Source organism: Hemiscyllium ocellatum, chromosome 2 (assembly GCF_020745735.1).
Source record: "Hemiscyllium ocellatum isolate sHemOce1 chromosome 2, sHemOce1.pat.X.cur, whole genome shotgun sequence".
NCBI classification, from domain to species: Eukaryota; Metazoa; Chordata; class Chondrichthyes; order Orectolobiformes; family Hemiscylliidae; genus Hemiscyllium; species Hemiscyllium ocellatum.
The window spans coordinates 71,164,443-71,184,655 of NC_083402.1; the positions used below are offsets into that span (position 1 = coordinate 71,164,443).

General features: G+C 39.2%; 1 protein-coding gene across 2 annotated transcripts in view; it reads right to left on the reverse strand.

Annotated features, from left to right (window-relative positions):
- Positions 1–20,213, reverse strand: part of dtwd2 (DTW domain containing 2) — a 96,497-nt gene that overhangs the window by 52,719 nt on the left and 23,565 nt on the right. For both annotated transcript variants that reach the window (XM_060844605.1, XM_060844594.1), the window contains exon 2: positions 1,723–1,813. In XM_060844605.1, the coding sequence (XP_060700588.1) occupies positions 1,723–1,813 (91 nt within the window). The remainder of the gene's footprint in view (positions 1–1,722; positions 1,814–20,213) is intronic.

The following is a 20,213-nucleotide window of genomic DNA, read 5'->3' on the forward strand; positions in this document are numbered from 1 at the left end:
ATAAAATTCAGATAAATTTAGATTTCCTCCTAATTTGCCATCTTCCAAATTCCAAGACATTTGACTGAACAAATCTGTTCCCGTGATGATCAAGGAAACTTACTCTTCCTGGATTTATTGGTAGGCTGGTGGAGGTGGGAGGTAGTTAAATAGGAAAATAATTAAATAATATTAATAATCTGTAATATTTCCACAACACTTAAGTTCTCTTTTTAACAAGGGCATAAATAAAAAAGAATGAAATCATATTCCATCATGCTTGTTGATTATGCTGGTTACAGCACCAACATGTTTGCACTAGAGCAGCAATCTTCAATTTAAATAAATGTTAATCTGTATATGAGCTAATCATGAACCTTACTGTTACTATAAAGAATTTAAAAACAATAGTTTTAATCAGATATTCAATTAACCTGGCAGTGAAGAATGTCTCTCAGACTTGTAATCGTAGTTTGTTCATTCTACTTGATAAATTAATTTAGAATTCATGGATTTAGTGAAGTAAATACAATTTTACTCACCGAGAAAATTCTTCCTTTCTCTTCACATTCTGTGCACTATCCTTTCATACAAATGAGAATTATTTTCTTCCACAAGATCTCCTACGCCTGTGCTATTTAATTTATCGAGGCAGAACATAAATTTCTTCTGTGATCTGCACCTAGACTGCTCTGCAATTACCTTCCAAAATAAACACCTACAGCATAATACAATCAATTTTCCTTCTCCAGGTGAAGAAATCTCCATCATAATGCAATCGTCCACAGCCTAACTCTTTCAAGAACTCATGCCCAATTGGCACTGTTGATAATTAACAACATGATTATACCTACCTGCAAAATTGTTTGTACAGTTGACAAACATTGATATATTTTACTGTTCATAGCTTTTCATTTAAGAGAAGACTGCATTAATGTGCTAAATGTTACAAGTAAGTGAAGTAATTTATTTTCCTTTCAGCTATTTTACAGCAATCAGAATTGACAGAAGTTATCAGACTGTTCCTTCAAGTAAATTTGATAAAGCAGCAACAAACACTGAGTTTTGAAAGACAATGTTTCAAGAATTTATTGGGCAGGAGTGGTGTTGCTACCCACACTTCATCCAAGTGCATCATACATAAAGTGATGCGAGGGATGGATTGATGACTTTACTGCAGAATAGCACTCCAAAGCTTAGTGCAGTCTAATGCAATTTTTCTTCAATGATGTGTGGCCAACATCAAACATAAATGGGTTTCTGCCGAATTTTCAGTCACATACTTAACCCAGGACGATTTATCCAACCATCTGACTGCTCTTAGTTAATATTTCTCAAATTATCCTGACAAAGAAAAAACTGATGGATGTTTTGCTATTACTGAATCACGCTGCTCTTGTAAAGGTTGGACAAACCAGTCACTTCTAATATAGCATAATACATTAGATCCCCTGACATTTGCCTCAAGTAACAGTGTCAAACGCCTGGGAAGGGAAATTACACTGAAGGTCATTGCAGGAGGTTTCAGAACAGTAGAGATAATGATATGTTATTGTGATGGGTGTGTGCAAATGGAAATGGGAGGAGAACCATTGCAAGCTTACATGTTTCTTCATAACTGCTGAGAAGCACTTGTGAAAATTACAGTTGATTCATATTTTCTGGTTTCCTTTTGTAGTTTCCGATGGTCTTACCCCTGTTAGATGGCTGCTATTTATGTCCCATCACTATAAGCTTACTCACCTCTGCCGGATGCTGTACTATATACAGACACGTGGAGACGTTCAGTGGATGGACTGGAAGGAATGGGCAGAGGCAAACCTTTTGAGGGCGGCTGCAATGAAAAAATAATGCTGGTCAATGAGTATAATATGAAAGAAGAAATATTGCTAACAGCTAGCCACAGAAACATGATAGGTTTTTCTTTTTGAGGGCACCATCACATTTAGATGTCACATCTTGTTCAATGATAATTTTGTGTTTTAACATGGGTTTTGTCAACGTGAATTTGCTGCAATATGATTGAAGAAGTGGGGATGCTATTCTTACAGTGCAAATTTTTAAAACATGTGTTGACTGTAACGTAATTACAGCGCCAACACTTTAAGCGCTGTTTCTAAAGTGCGACTTTTCTATAAGAAAGGGTTGCACAAGAACGCAGCCATCGCATTACAGAAGGACTGACTTTATATACTTTTAAGAAAATGCACTAGAAAGAACAGGGATTTTCCTCTTATTTCTCAAACCTTAAGATAACCTAAAGGGTCAATATGTTCACGATCACAACAAAGTAACTGCACCTTTAGTTAAAGAACTTTGATGCCACTACTCAGGTACTCCAGTGAATAAGTCAGGCTAGCAACTGGAATCACTGCATTCTACACTCTAAAACAAACATATGCAAGATTAATAGCACAGAAGGTCAATTTTACCTATGTAATTAACAAAAATAAATCATTTACATTTACGCAGCACCTCTCACTCAATTGGCCTCAAAGCACTTTACTTCATGAAATACTTTTAAATGTTCTCACTATTATGAAGTCGGAAATGTGGCAGTCATTGAAACATAAGACTCCAAAGTAATCATGCTACCTACTTTTAATAGCATTGATATATTATCTTGATGACAAAACCAGGAGAATTAATTTGATCTTCACCATTTAGTTCCATTGCATCCTCACAAGAGCAGGGGTCTCAGTTCATGGTGACTCTGAAAGATGGTTTCACTCTCACCCTCAGTGACTCCATTACTGAAATGGCAGGTGAGATTGTGTGTTCAAGTGTTTGGAGTAGAACTTCAAACCTTTTGTCTCAGAGACAAGTGTCCATTACTGAACCGAGGCATATAAACTTACATCTGATTTATGGTTAAAAGGATGGAAACAAAGAACAGAAATACCAATAGGAGTCAGAGATACTTGTCTGCTTTTTCAATCATTAACATGACCAATATTTGGAAGAATGGTCTACTTAGTAAGTAATTTTTTTTTCTGAGATCTATTATTAAAATGAAACATATTTATTTCTACTTTGTGTTGCATTTCAAATTAGTTTAACATGCTAATGTTCAATGAATATTAAAATAATTATGCTCAAGTTGGGTCTCAGACATCTTCTGATTACCTCTTGCTTTACATTTTTTTAAGTTAATTCTGTCTGCAGAATTACCTGACCGAGGACGTTGTCAAATTACAAACCATGAGGGATATAGGCATCATAAAGTGATATTCAGAAAAGTTACTTAAATTGCAGTTGATCCAGAGGGGCGACATTGATTACAGATGTAACGTTATTCAGTGTAGTATTGTTATGGATATATGCCCATTAGCTCATATAGAGATTGCTACCACCCATAATTTCCAATTTAAAAAAAAACAACCAAAATATGGACTAAAACATTTGAAATTTGTCCAAATGAATTACACAAAATTACTGGCCTCAGCAAAAATAACAAAAGCTTATCTGTAATGTTGACAGATAAGAATTTGGCAGTACTAATAAAAAGAAACAAGTTGCATAAGTACAATTTGAAATACATACCATTTCTAACCATTATCAATTGTTCTTTTTAAATTGAAACTTTGATTTACATGTTGTTTTAATATTTGGATGAAGCATGAAATGGAAAGTAAGCAGTTTTTAATTATGGAAAGACAAGAGGCAGACCTGCTCCATCATTCAATATGATCATGGTTAATCTCAACATCACACTCTCTCTCTCTTCTCCCTTGACATCTTTACTGTTCATAAATTTGCCTCATCTTCTTAGACATACTGACTGGTCAGGCCTCCAATGCCTAGTGGGGTAGAGAATTTACCACCCTTAAGAGTGAAAGAAAATTCCTCATCTCAGTCCTAAACATTCTACTCCGTATTCTGAGACTGTGACCACTTGTTCTAAAATCCCCAGCGAGAGGGATCATCCCAGCATCTAGTCTGTCCAACCCTATCAGAATCTTATATACGAGATCCTCGCTCATTCTTCTAAACTTCAATGAATACAGGTCTATTTTACCCAATTGCTTCTCATAAAACAGACCTTCTATCCCAGAAATCAGTCTGGTGAACCTTTACTGTTCTCCCCCTATGTGATGTATATTCTTACTTAGATAAGAAAACCAAAATTGCCTAGCGTACTCCAGGTGCAGTCTCATTAGTACCTATCCAGCTGCAAAAACATATAAGTGTTCCTGTCCTCAAATATTCTCTTGCAATGAAAGCCGTACGATGCAAGAACTAAAGGTTTGAATGACCATCATGCCTGTTCTTCTGTTCAATTATACCATTACTGATCTGATAATCCTCAACTCCAATATCTTGCCTTTTCCCATAATTCTCAATTCTTTCACTAAAGTTTTAGGGAAGAAATTCTTCCTTATCCATGTCTTAAATGGGACACCCCTTTTTCTGAGATTAGCCTTCTAGCCTAGACTCTCCCTTAAGCAGAAACAATCTCTTTGCTACTACCCTGTCAAGCCCTCTGGTAAGTTTATGTTTCAATAAGATTGATTCTATTCTTTTCAACTCCAATGAGTATGGGCCCAACATATTCAAACATTCCTCATAAGTGAACCCTCCATGCCTGCGATCAACCTAACAAACCTTTTCTGGACTGATCCAATGCCAGTATGCATTTCCATTGATAGGTGACCAAAACTGTTCACAGTATTCTAGATGATGTCTGACTAGTGTCATGTATAGCTTTAGCTGGCATACCATTTGCTTTCTGAAATGCTCCTTAATCTTATGTGCTTGCTCCACTGACTGCTATACAAGGACACATCAACATTTCCTAATCTATCTCCATTTGAACAATACGCAACCATGCTGTTTTACCGACTAAAGCAGAAAGGTTTACACGTAACCACACAATACTGCATCTGCTAAAGTTGACCACATGCTCAACTTGATTTAATTATTTTAAAGCCTCTTTACATTCTCCCCCACCACTCATGATCCCATGTGTTTCTATTTCTCAACAAACTTGGAAGTATTCTTGATTCTCTCATCCAAACCGTTGATATATATTACGCATAGTCAGAGCCCAAGCACTGACCTTTGCAGTTCTCCATTAGTTACTGTTTGCCAAATGTGGCAACCACGTATCCGAACATTTAAATCTGCATTTTGTTTTTTATTCTTTCTAGTCCTTGAAAACAAGCCAACTCCTCCAGAGTCAAAAATTTTCACACAAGACCAAAATTATTCTTCCACATGTGAGTAGAGAAAATACATTTATGTCCTTCAGATTACAGAATAAAAGTCTGTCAATTAAGATAAAAAAATCTCTTTATTACACTACCTTAAATAAAACGTTTCGGGTCACGAAGTGCTAGCCAAAGAAAACACATTCAGCAATGAAGTATTTTTATAATCTGTAGAATGTAGTAAAAACACACAAACAGCATAGGAACATGGTTAGCACTTATGAAACTACATATGGATTTTTAAAAATTATTCTCCAACTTTGTGAATTTTTTTTCTTACCTATACGTGATAGTTATGTGAATTGTTGATGAATATTCAGTGGAACATAATGGAAAAATCCATTCAGTTTTACATTTATATTGTTGCTATTGCTACTATTGTAAGTCAACAGTTATTACATAGCAGTGAAATTTCAACATTGTGGTCAGTCTGGCTTGTAGTCCAAATGATCAGCATAAATAAGTTTTCAATGTATCCAAAAGATTAGCCAGAAGCAGATGAACCTGTCATTCATTCATTCATCTGTCTCATTAGTGGTTGACAATCATTGCTGATACAAAAATGTTGTCAGATATGCCTGTTTAACAGTCACTACACTCAAAGTCATTCGTTACGCGAAGTGCTTTAAGAGATGATAGGAATTATATAAAGACAAGAGCTATTTAACATCTATCACACAGATATGTAACTTCACGGTTAATAACCAATTGCAAATTATATGACTGCATATTAACTTTAAGAATTTCAACCAATGATCACCTGCAGAGAGTAATATAATCGAAAAACGTCAGTCAGATTAAAATGTGCTCTTGGATAAGTTATTAGTTCTTCACGTTAGCCATTACAGATTATTTTCCATATTGAAAACCTGAATCCTTATTACAAATATTTGGAAAAATCATTAAGGTTTAGTTTTCAATCTCTAAAAGCCAACCGGCCAATGTCCAACAACAACGTTAATGACCAAAACAAAGGATGAAGTTTAAAATATCATTGGAATGTTTGTTGAGGCAAAATACGTTATTCTGGTACAGTGTTTAGTAAGTTGCGAATACTTCTTTTTGCAACAGGGTCAAACAAGGTTTACAATCAATTTATTTCACTCAAATGATTTGATCCTGTTATGTTCCAGACCATTCCATAATGACTAAACATGGACTATAAAATCGCTTAGAACACACTTGGCAGAGTGTTCCTGCCTGACACAGTTTTACTAAAGCAATTGTCAGTGTATTATTATTACCCTTGGTTAAAAAAAAACTGGGCCTGGTTAACTCATCAGTATGAACATAACTTCAGAAAATTGATAATTTAGTGAATATATTACAACATGCAATACTTTTTAAATGGCCTCAAATTACAGTGTTTACCAGGAACAGAATTCTAACCGCAATTAGATTTGGAAAACAACTCCACAATGTACTTCTGGAAAATTGTCAACAGTCCCACGGATACTGCACAAAAACATCATTAAAAATTCAGTGAAGAAAAATTTCATAAAACTAGCTATGAGGATGTTTTGGCTGGTATCCTAATGATATTGCATCTGATCCCATATTTTTAATAGCATCATAGTGACAAGTGGGATAGGCTTATAAGAAAAATGCAGCAGGTCAGGCAGCATCCAAGGAGCACAAGTATCGACATTTCGGGCATGAGCCCTTCTTCAGGAATGAGGAAAGTGTGCCCAGCAGGCGAAGATAAAAGGTAGGCAGGAGGGACTTGGGGGAGGGGCGTTGGAAATGCAATAGGTGGAAGGAGGTTAAGGTGAGGGTGATAGGCCAGAGTTGGGGTGGGGGCGGAGAGGTCAGGAAGAAGATTGCAGGTTAGAAAGGTGGAGCTGAGTTTGAAGGTTGGGACTGAGACAAGGTGGGGGGAGGGGAAATGAGGAAACTGGAGAAATCTGAGTTCATCCCTTGTGGTTGGAGGGTTCCTAGGCGGAAGATGAGGCGCTCTTCCTCCAGCTATTATGTTGCTACGGTCTGGTGATGGAGGGGTCCAAGGACCTGCATGCCCTTGGTAGAGTGGGAGGGGGAGTTGAAGTGTTGAGCCACGGGTTGGTTGGTCTGGCTGTCCCAGAGGTGTTCACTGAAACATTCTGCAAGTAGGCGGCCTGTCTCCCCAATATAGAGGAGGCCACATCGGGTGCAGCGGATGCAGTAAATGATGTGTATGGAGGTGCAGGCGGATATAGAAGGATCCCTTGGGGCCTTGGAGGGAAGTAAGGGGGGGTGGTGTGGGCACAAGTTTTGCATTTCTTGCGGTTGCAGGGGAAGGTGCCAGGAGTGGAGATTGGGTTGGTGGGGGGTGTGGACCTGACGAGGGAGTCACGGAGGGAGTGGTCTTTTCGGAATGCTGATAGGGGAGGGGAGTAAAATATATACCTGGTGGTGGGGTCCGTTTGGAGGTGGCGAATATGAAGAAGGATGATGCGATGTATATGGAGGTTGGTGGGGTGGTAGGTGAGGACCAGTGGGGTTCTATCCTGCTGGCGGTTGGAGGGGCGGGGCTCAAGAGCGGAGGAGCGGGAAGTGGAGGAGAGGCGGTGGAGAGCATCGTCGATCACGTCTGAGGGGAAATTGCGGTCTTTGAAAAAAGAGGCCATCTGGATTGTTCGGTATTGGAACTGGTCCTCCTGGGAGCAGATGCGGCGGAGACGAAGGAATTGGGAATATGGGATGGCATTTTCACAGGGGGCAGGGTGGGAGGAGGTGTAGTCTAGGTAGCTGTGGGAGTCGGTTGGTTTATGGTAAATGTCAGTGTTTTTACTATAAACCAACCCACTCCCACAGCCAGCTAGACTACACCTCCTCCCTCTCTGCACCCTGTAAAAATGCCATCCCATATTCCCAATTCCTTCGTCTCCGCCGCATCTGCTCCCAGGAGGACCAGTTCCAATACCGAACAATCCAGATGGCCTCCTTTTTCAAAGACCGCAATTTCCCCTCAGACGTGATCGACGATGCTCTCCACCGCATCTCCTCCACTTCCCGCTCCTCCGCTCGAGCCCCGCCCCTCCAAACGCCAGCAGGATAGAACCCCACTGGTCCTCACCTACCACCCCACCAACCTCCATATGCATCGCATCATCCTTCATCACATTCGCCATCTCCAAACGGACCCCACCACCAGGTCTATATTTTCCTCCCCTCCCCTATCAGCATTCCGAAAAGACTACTCCCTCCGTGACTCCCTCGTCAGGTCCACACCCCCCACCAACCCAACCTCCACTCCTGGCACCTTCCCCTGCAACCGCAAGAAATGCAAAACTTGTGCCCACACCTGCCCCCTTACTTCCCTCCAAGGCGCAGTAAGGCAATCAAAGGTTATCGGGTACATGAAAATGTTGAATTCAAATAGATCAGCCATGAACTTGTTGCATGGCAGAGCCAGCTTGACGTGGTAGATAAGGTACTTATGCTTCATTTTACGTATCTGTGTATATGTTCACATGTGGAGGCACTTCTGTATCTTAGGAACTCGTGCTTTCAAGAAGTCCAATCTTGTGATCTGTGTTGTCCTACTCTGACCTTGAATCTTTAAGGTAGCATTTTATTTTTTTCCACTTCTTCTTAATGTATTTATTCATTCTTATTTCTGCAGTGATTTTTATTATTTCAATATTGTTTGTAATCACCTGTTCTTTAAGCCTGTAGTCTGGTATTCATCAATGCTGTTTTAAATTCAATTACTGTGGAGCTTGCTAGACTCTACATTTTATTTTTATGCTTGCCGGTCCTTTTAAACTCTGCACTGGTCCAATGTACTAAATTATTCAATAAAGCTTCAAACTGTATTTTGGCTATTCTGCATTTTCTACTTTCAAGTTTTCAAAGTTATGGTTTTTATTAGTACGGTATTTCTGTACCAGTTCCTGGGTTTTCCCCATCTCTTTTAGGTTAATCTCACATTTTCAACTGATCAAAATGGTAGCCTTCCATCTTTTTAAAGGGGTTGGGGTTTGGGTTAGCCAGACCTGCTGAGATTTTCCAGTGATTTCTGTTTTTGTTCTTAGTAAAGGTTTGTCTTTGGATTGCTGAGCTCACCCTGTTGCTGCTTCCAAGGATACTGCAGCCTCTCTCTTGATAATTGCATTTTAGCTGCTCATCAACATCTGTCTCTTCTTGAAGCAGTAATACCCTTTAAATGATAGAATATTTCTAAAAGAAAAACAATCTTTTCTTGGTGCTCTTCTGCAATTTTCTGACTGTGACCCAAGTCTCTGTATGGAATTTGAATCCACACTTTGCTGCTACAATATGGTGTTTGACCTGATTGTCATTTCTGGCATCTTGTGGTATCCTTCAGCGTACGACATAGTCATGGTAGTTTCTTATGGTGTAAACCATACAAGTTTGCTCTGATAGGTTAAGGCATCAATACCTGAACCAGCAAACTGCTGTCACCAATTTTGTTGAGTTGAAATAGAGTAATGTGCACACATTTTTCTTTCACCATTAGAAATGAAGAGGGGTCTGTGAATTTACATATGAGGCTTCTAGTGCATATAACTGCACCACACTATAAGCCCAACTGATAATCCTAAATTGATTGTCAGTGTAATTTCTTGCACACTCAGGATTGCCGAGCAAATGTTGTTCAACTGTACAATCACACCTAATGTTAGACACTATGTTGCAAGTTTTATAAACATGGAACAGTTATTCAGTACCTTGCTAGGTGTGAACAGCCAAAGGGAAATGCTATTTCATGTGATCCATAAGTCATTGGTATCTAACAGTGTACATATTTGGCATCACAGCAACACTAAAATTCATGCACTATATTACCCATTTGTGTGATTGGCAGAAGGTCATTATGGCAGAATCATCACCTGTACGCAGTGAACACTGCTCATGGAGCAGGATGAAACACCTAGCTTCACCTGTGGCCTAAACTTCTGAGATACCTTAAGGGCAATGTGTGGTAGACAGGATACTTTTCAGGATAAAAAGTGATGGCCTCAGGGTCATTCATAAATTTTTGTGATTAAAGAGCAAGAAATTTTCTGATCAGAATAGTGAAGATCAGAGCAGTAGTTCGGTTAAGTGCAAAACAAAAACTTTTGACAAAATGCCTTTTTTCAGCAATAATCAGATTCTTTACCATGAAATAATTATTTATAATGATCAAAATTTGTTGGAACTTCTAAATCATTTGTGCCTTCTTCTATATTGTTTCAAAGCGACAACAGCTGCTTGGTCTGTTTCAGTACAGTGTGATACAGCTTGTTCTCTCAAATCTGTGTTCAAGTTCCACCAAACTAAATGTTCATAACTGTACCACATGACAAATTTGAGATGTCCAGTGTCATTTTTAAAAGATATGTGGCTATAACATTAAAAAAAACATATACTTCAATGAAAGGTGGCATACAACTGGTAATGTTATGAATAATGGCAGTTGCTGGATGAGGAAATGGAAAATAATTCCCACTGGTTCACCGTGTGCTTTCGTGAAACTGAAATTCAGACTAAGGCTCATTGCAGAGGTTAAGAGTGTCTTACTGTTCATCTTACTTCATTGTCTTTAAATGCAACTCCATAATCTAACATTTTCCTGTACTATTTACATTACTACTATAGCAGATTGAACTATCTCAAAGTGCTTTCTACAACAAATTACTTTTCAAAATTGATTAACTGTTCCGTACACAAAAGCAATTACCAGACTCCAACATTAAATACATCATAAAACAATCATAAGATGAATGACCAGCTAATGTGCCTATTTTCTTTCTGATTGTAGTGAGTATATTTGTTTTGACATCAAAGAGAACCCCTAGTTACCATTCTTCAAATAGTGAAGAAGGACAATAACATAGTCTAGTCTATATCTAATTGAAGGTTTTACAAAGATAAGATCCAATCTAAACATCTCAATAAATTAGTAAATAAAATGGAGGGCATGAAAAATACTACCAACTAAAATTAGGGAAGACCCAGTCATGTTTTATAAATATGTAAACAGCAGGAGGTTAATGAAGGGAACAATATGAATAAGGAACAAAAAACTAACACATGCAGATGCTGAAGTTGTGGAGAAGATACTGTCTGAATACTTTGGCTATCAAGGTGGGTAGCTCAAGTTGGGAAATTTTGATGTACCTGTCTCAGTCAATGTACTGTGAACATGAAAGTTTCACTCCAGAAAAAGTGGAGGGTATCAAGGTGGGTTGGTTAGAAGCTAAGTCCTAGCTCTCTGGGATCTTATCCTTGGTTTACACCCAGTCACTGTGACCCGTCATGACCTATGTCCCAACTCATGCCCCACCGAATCCCATCACCCCCATTTACTTCATGCTGAACATGTTGGAACAACCCATGCCTTCCCCCTTCAACAGACTCTCCCCATGGCATCTCACAGCCTCCATGAGATCCTTAAAGCTTTTAAAATTCAGCTATGCAGACAAAAAGAAATAACACAGCCCTTCCGGAAAGTTCAATAAAGAGCTCTGCTGGAACTTTTCAAACATATCCAACATAAGCTATCCTGTTGAGAATAATAGAATAGCAGGAGATGTTTCCTCCAAAAACCATCAATAAATTAAATCACTTTATTTTTAAGTTTAAAGAGCAGGAGATTTATAAATGTCAGATCGTGACAGTTTAAACATGCCTCACCTGTCCTTCAAGCCTACTTATGTCTATTCTATAATTTCTTGACTCCATCTTTGCATAGTTATAGCATTTGTAACAGCCAAGTATGATCTGTTTGAATTCAACATAAAGTTCAAGTGATCCTGCTGGATTGAGGTTTTTCTCCAGTCACCATCATACCCTAATTTCCACAATGGAAATAAATTGATCAATCAGAAATTGTTCCACATTTGGAGAAAGGCTGCTATTTTTGAAGGTAGTGCAGAATATTCCCAATTCTGGAAAAACCTGATCTTTGGTGTCTGCTTTCAAACCAAGAAATACGTCTTGGTTAAGAAGCTAGAATGTGAATTAATGCTTGAGAAGCTTATTCAGGATGTAAATATTAGGTTGTTTTGCATCCTTGAAAGTGGATAAATTGCTAGGCCTGGATGGAATGTAGCCAGGTTGCTCAATAAAAATGAGGAGGAAATGGCCTCCACTTTTGACAATTTAGACTGCGTTAAAATCATTACTCTTTCTCTCTCTCTCACACATTAGCCATTGCCTTGTCACATCTCTAATTTTGCTTCCAGGGATGGGAATTTAATAAACTGTGGTGGACAACTAGTCTAAGCATTCCTAACCAGTTCTGGTTGGACTACTTTAAGTGGGCATTAGGAACTGATCTATTCAGTGAAAAACACTGATTCTTTCAGGATCATCTGTGAATGCAAAATTACTCCCTAATTTCTTAGCTGAAAAATGTGATGCTGGAAAAACACAGCAGGCCAGGCAGCATCCGAGAAGTAGGATTCTCCTGCTCCTCGGATGCTGCCTGACCTGCTGTTTTTCCAGCATCACATTTTTCAACTCTGGTCTTCAGCATCTGCAGTCCTCACTTTCTCCTCCCTAATTTCTTACTCTATTGTAGATCATCATTTTATATCCTTTTGCATTTCCTTCAAACTCAGCTCTAATTTTTATTGAGAGGAGCTCATGGTTTTCTTTCTCACCAAAACTAAGACGATACAATCAACCACCTATATCATCTTCCAAGCCCATCAAAGCCAACGTGTAAGATTCTACCCTCTGTAGTGTCTGAACTTTAGTTTCCTTTTTAGTTTCATTTTGCTCTCAGAGTTTATGTTGTTCATCATCTGTTCTCTTGATCCCATTCCCATCAAACTAGTAACTACACAAGCTACGTGAGCCCATATTGTTAACAATTCTCTCTGCTCAGGTATGATTACCTTTTCTTGAAATTTATGATCTTCATTCTGCTCAAAAAACGCTTAATTTCTCCATCATTTAAATCTCCCTGTCACATCTCCATCTTGAATCTGTTATCACCTCCCAAATATATGCTCACCTTTCTTGAAATTCCAGAATTAAATTTTCCAACCCTGACACAGAATCACTTTTACCATGGTCACAAAGTGATGTCCTTTCGGATTATGACAAAAATAAACCTTCCATCCTAGTCTTTCACCTTACAATTCTCTGTCATGCAGCTTGGAGAGGCTATTCTCACTTGGTTCCATTCTCATCTATTTTTTCATAACCATAGGATCATCATCAATGGTGCTTCTCCCCATTTCCACACTATTATATCTGATGACCCAAAGGATTGACCCTTGGATACCTTCTATATCTCATACATATGCTGAACCTCAGCAACAAAACCACACCGGTTTCCAAATGTACATGTAAAGCACTCATTACTACCTCCACTGCCTCAAAATAGTCGGACTGCTAATTTGACATGACAAGGCTGGATAAGCAGAAATTTTCTCCAATTAAGTACAGGGATGACCACCAACAGGCGGCATGGTGGCTCAGTGGTTAGCACTGCTGCCTCACAGCACCTAGGACCCGAGTTCCATTCCTGCCTCAGGTGACTGGATGGAGTTTGCACATTCTCCCAGTGTCTGCATGGGTTTCCTCTGGGTGCTCCAGTTTCCTCCCATAATCCAAAGATGTCCAGGTCAGGTGAATCAGCCATGCTCAATTGCCCATCAGCATATTAGTCAGGGGTAAACATAGCGTACAGAAATGGGTCTGGGTAGGTGTGGACATGTTGGGCCGAAGGGATTGTGTCCATACTGTAGAGAATCTAATCTAATCCAACATTGTCTTCCATCTGTACTCTTATTAAGAATTCCAACCTTCTCTGACAAATATCTAAAGCTGAATCCAACAATCTTAGTATCACACTTGACCCAACAGGAAACTCAACCACTTCTCCTGTGTCAGGAATGAATCCATGCATGTAAACGTTAGTTGATAGTTTGAAAAATAAAATGCTGTAATTAAAAAAAGTCACTCAAGCTGTCTAATCTATGTTTCACTGAAGTAAAGTTCAATTCTGACTAAAAGAGAATTACTGAAAAAATATGAGGACAAGCATCTCTAATCCGGGAACATACTTTGTCTTAACATCTGCGAAAATACAACACTGACCTCTAGTGACATCAGAGAGGTATGTCAAAACAATACAGTCATCCCAACAGAAAACAAAGAATTCACCAAGTGAGATAATTTCACAATCAATATTTTTGAGAGGAAAGAAGGAAAAGTTAAAATTTTCAGAACTGATCTTGAATTTGTTACTACAATTTTCAGTGTTGGATATGCAAAGTTCATAAGTATTTTATAAATCATAGTAGTGTTAGAAAAGGAGCCATTTCTTAACATAAGGAGATATAAACCACAAAACTAAATGACTCAGTTTAAGTCAGTTATTAAGGAATCTCGATCAATTCAGTCAATCATTTAATTTAATTGCGAAAAATGTGAGGTATTTCTTTTTGGTAAAACAAACAAGGGTCGGTCCTGGGTGGTGTTGTCGAGCAGAGACCTCTAGGGGTTCAGGTACATAGTTCTTTGAAAGTTGCATCACACGTAGACAGAGTTGTTACTAAGGCATTTAGCACACTTGGCTTCTTTGCTCAGACCATTGAGAATAGCGTTGGGATGTTGAGGTTGTACAGGGTGTTGGTGAGGCCACTTTTTTATGTACTGTGTACAGTTCTGGTTGTACTGCAATAGAAAGGATGTTATTAAATTGAGAGGGTTCAGAAAAGATTTATCAGGATGTTGATGGGACTGAGTTAAAAAGATAGGTTGGGACTTTTTTCACTGGAGCACAGGAGGTTGAGGAGTGACCTGAGAGAAGTTTATAAGATCACAAGGGACATAGATAAAGAGAATAGCAAAGGTCTTTACCCTAGGGAAAGGTCTTTGCCCTAGGGTGGGGAAGTTCAAAAACTAGTCAACATATTTTTAAGGTGAGAGGAGAGAAATTGAAAAGGGGATCTGAGATCAACCTTTTCACATAGAAAGTGGTTCATATGTGGAAAGAACTGCCAGAGGAAGTGGTGGATGCAGGTACAGTTACAACATTTAAAAGACATTTGGATAAAATACATGAACAGGAAAGGTGTACGGGGATATGGGCTAAACGCAGGCAAGTGGGACTTTGTTTAATTTGGGAAACTTGGTCAGCATGGACTAGTTGGACTGACGCATCTGTGGATGCAGCTACAAAAAAAATCTTCTACATTATGGTGAGTTTCTAACAGAAACTGGCTGGGCCCTCTAGGTATATGGACAAATCAAATTCTAATACTGAGTCAATGCTAAAACATCATGAAACAGGCTCACTACATTGCTGGCAGAAATACATTTCAATTTGCTTTAGTATTCAAAATATTTTCATTTTCATTTCATTTTAAATTCTCAACTTTATTGGCTCAGACTGGTTTCTAATGCTCCTTGAACTTAGATACAATTCTGGGACCATCTCAAATATGCCTGATGCACAACTCCTGCCCTTTGACTCCTAGTCTGACACGTCCAAATCTCTCCCTATTCACAATACTGGCTAAGTTCCAGTGGTGTCACTTCAGACACAATTCAAAGTTCTATAGTCTATTCTCCTTCCTCATGTTATATTTATTAGCTTTTTGCCCTTTCCAAACACAAGACTGCCTCATCCCTAACCATTCTGGCAATGCAATTTTTGTCATCTGCTCCAAGTCTCATCAGAGCCTAATAATTCTCCACATAGCCCCACTCATTTCCAGATCTAGCTCAAGACCATCCCTTTTCACATTCTTAGGTTTCTGCTACTTTTATAACCCTGCCCCTCCATCTAAACATGACATACTTCCCGACCGTACTTCTCAACCTTGTCCAAGGTTCGAATGTTAAATCTGTATGTTTCAACAGCATCCCTCTTCCTACACACTAGCAATACTCATCTCCAAACTATTGGCTGCCTTTTTGTTGTATGTGTAGGGTTGGGAAATATAGTAATGGAATGTCTGTAAGCACCGTACAGACTGAGTAACAAACTTAGAGTATACAAAAGATACAGGGTTTAGCAAGCTTTCATAAAGGTTGGCAAAAAAAGTTGGAGACTGAAAATGTAATGAAAACAGCAGCAAGTTTGCAACATGTGAAAAGGAGGAATGAAAGTTTGGAGTGCAGAAGTAATTCTTTCAAGAAAGGTTGCTAGTGAGCAATTCAACAATACATCAAGAAAAATCACCCAATGAATGAACATAGAACAAAGGATTTATGCCCTTTTATTACAGTCTGACTACTACCACCTCCCCAGTTGCTTTCATTCAGTCGTAAAATATTACAGCACGGAAAGAAAACCTTCTGCCACTGCTTGTGTTGATGCTGGTCATCAAACACACATCTATATTAATCCTATTTCCCAGCACATGATCCATAGTGTTCAAAGCTCTGGTGCATTTCCTCTCCCTTTGCAAGCTATGATCCAAATCCAACTTCCCCTTCCATTTCAAAGCCCAAGAATGTGTTGTCATTTCCCAAATCCATTTCTATTTTACCAAGTAGAACTTCATGTTTCATACTTCAACTGATGAAGGAGCAGTACTATGATAAAGGTAAACTATCCCTTCACCTCTCAAATGAAAACAAAGTGTTGGAGAAACTCAGATCGGGCAGGATTGATGGAAAGAGAAACAGGGCTAATGTTTTGAACCCAAAAAGACTTTACCAGCCCACTTCAGTTTTCATGAAAAGTAATGGAATATACAGTCATTCCTCTGTGTCATGAAGGTTCCATTCCTGAGAACCCCAGCAAATTATGAAATTCATGAGTGAAAATAAGTGAAAAATAAGTTCAAAAATGCAGACTTGTTTTTTTTTGCCCGTGGATGTTGTTTTTGTTGTTACTTATTTTTTGATGCTGAGTGATGGAAGATTAAAAGATGATAGTGGTGTTCAGATGTACAGGCAAAGGTAATGCTAATGGTCATCAAGAAAATATGTTAATGACGAATACATACTACTGGTCAGTGTTTAAAAGCATAAAGATCAGTTCTATTTCGGGCAAAACCAAACCTACAAGACATTAGGGCAACAGTTGAGTTTGATGCGGAAAGGTATTCAACATGGAAGACAGAGCTCATTGTTTGAAGCTGTTGAACTATATGAGGGCCCTGAAGGCCAAGTGCTTAAGTGGAAAATGAGGAGCTGTTCCTCCACTTGACATTGTCTGCAAGCCTCTGACAGGGGTGAACACTCAATTCCCCATTATCCTCTCCTACTTTTCTATTTGTATGCTCTCCCTCAGCAACATCATTCAAACATTTCAGTAAAGCATTTGATAAGGTTCCCCATAGTAGGCTATTGCACAAAATATAGAGGCATGTGATTGAGGGTGATTTAACGGTTTGGTTCAGAAATTGGCTAGCTGAAGGAAGACAGAGGGTGTTGGTTGATGGGAAATTTTCATCCGAGAGTTCAGTTATTAATAGTGTACGGCAAGGATCTGTTTTGGGGCCATTGCTGTTTGTCATTTTTATAAATGACGTGGATGCGGGTATAGAAAGATGGGTTAGTAAATTTGCAGATGACACTATGGTCAGTAGAATTGTTATAGGTTACAGAAGGACATAGATAAGCTGTAAAGCTGGCTGAGAGGTAGCAAATGGCATTTAATGCTGAAAAGTGAGAGATGATTCACTTTGGAAGAAGTGACAGGAATGCAGAGTACTGGGCTAATGGTAAGGCTCTTGGTAGTGTAGATCAGCACAGAGATCTTGGTGTGAATGTACATTGATCCTTGAAAGTTGCCACCTAGGTTAATAGGGTTGTTAAGAAGGCATATGGTGTGTTAGCTTTTATTAGTAGAGGGATTGAGTTTCGGTACCATGAGGTCATGTTGCAGCTGTACAAAACTCTGGTGTGGCTGCACTTGGTGTATTGCGTACAGTTCTAGTCATTGCATTATAAAAAGAATGTGGAAGCCTTGGAAAGGGTTCAGAGGAGATGCTGCCTAGCATGGAGGGAAGGTCTTATGAGGAAAGGCTGAGGGATTTGAGATTATTTTCATTAGAGAGAAGGGGTTGAGAGGTGACTTAATTGAGACATATAAGATAATCAGAGGGTTAGATTGGGTGAACAGTGAACACTTTCTTTTTCCTCGGCGATGGCCAGCACAAAGGGATATATCTTTAAACTGAGGGGTGATAGATGTAGGACAGACATCAGAGGTAGTTTCTTTACTCACACATTAGTAGGAGCGAGGAACGCACTGCCTGCAACAATAGTGAACTTGTCCACTTTAAGTGCATTCAAATGGACATTGGATAAGCATATAAATGCTAATGAAATAGTGTAGGTTAGGTGGGCTTCAGATTGGCTTCATAGGTCGGTGGAATATCAAGGGCTGAAGGGCCTGTACTGCGTTGTAATGTTCGATGTACAAACCTGCATTGTCAATTTGGACATGCAGACTGATGACACCCAGTTTGAAATCACTATTGCCTCTCTCAACACATCTAGTATTTCTAAATTGTAAGACTGTTTATCCAATATCCAGTCATGATGAACTCAAATTCACTTCACGTTGTTCCCTAACCAGTTACCCTTTCCTTTCCCTATCAGTTGACTGTGAATTAACTAAACTGTTCATAATCTTGATGCCCTGCTTCAGCCTAAAATGAATTTCCAATAGCATACTCCTGGTAGCTCTAAGACTGCTTACTTTCCACATAAGTAATCGCACCCAGTTACTTTAAGTTGCAAATAAATATAAAATAATGCAGATGCTAGAGATCTGATATAAACACAAAGTGCTGAAAAAACTCAGCAGAGTTGACAGCATCTATGGAGAGAAAAACAGAGGTAATGCTTTGAAGTCAATATGACTCTGGACTCAAAATATTAACTCTATTTTGAACTCCACAGATATTGCAAGACCTGAGTTTTTCCAGCACTTTGTTTTTATAACTTGGTATCTCAGCTCCTCTGTTGCTGAAACTCTTATCTATGTGTCTCAATTGTTAACACCTCGCCTTTGAGTCAGAAGGATGTGGCTTCGTGTCCTACTCCAGTGTCAGAGTATAAAGATTTAAACTGAGATTCAAAGTTTGGGAGAAGATTTGTAGCTCGGGTGCTCGTTGTTGTGGTTCTGTTCGCTGAGCTGGGAATTTGTGTTGCAGACGTTTCGTCCCGTCTAGGTGACATCCTCAGTGCTTGGGAGCCTCCTGTGAAGCACTTCTGTGATGTTTCCTCCGGCATTTATAGTAGTTTGCATCTGCCTCTTCCGGTTGTCAGTTCCATCTGTCCGCTGCAGTGACCGGTATATTGGGTCCAGGTCGATGTGCTCAGACAACAACTCATCCGGACGAAGGACCCAATGCCCAGCATGAGTAAAACCAATGTAGTATACAAAATCCCATGCAAGGACTGTACAAAACACTACATAGGACAAACAGGAAGACAGCTAACGATCTGCATCCATGAACACCAACTAGCCACGAAACGACATGACCAGCTATCCTCAGTAGCCACACACTCAGATGACAAGCAACATGAGTTTGACTGGGACAACACTAATATTATAGGACAAGCCAAACAGAGAACAGCCAGGGAATTCCTAGAGGCATGGCAATCATCCACTGATTCAATCAACAAGCACATTGACATGGACCCAATATACCGGCCACGACAGCGGACAGCTGGAACTGAGAACCGGAAGCTGCAGATACAAATCACGATAAATGCCGGAGGAAACATCACAGAAGCGCTTCACAGGAGGCTCCCAAACACTGAGGATGTCACCTAGACAGGGGACGAAACATCTGCAACACAAATTCCCAGCTCGGCGAACAGAACCACAACATTTAAACTGATACTCCAGAGCAGCTTGAAGGACTATTGCACTGTCATATTGCGCCACCATTCTAAACCAAGGCTCAGACTGGCCTCTCAGATGGGTGTAAAAGATCCTGTGGCATAATTTTGAAGAATAGACAGCTATCCTAGTCATCCTGGTCAATACTACTTCCTCAATGAGCATCACAAAGAAAAACTCATCATTATCACATTGTTTGTGAACATTTGTTGCTCATATATTGGCCTCCATTTTGCTACATTTCAACAATCACTTCAACAGTA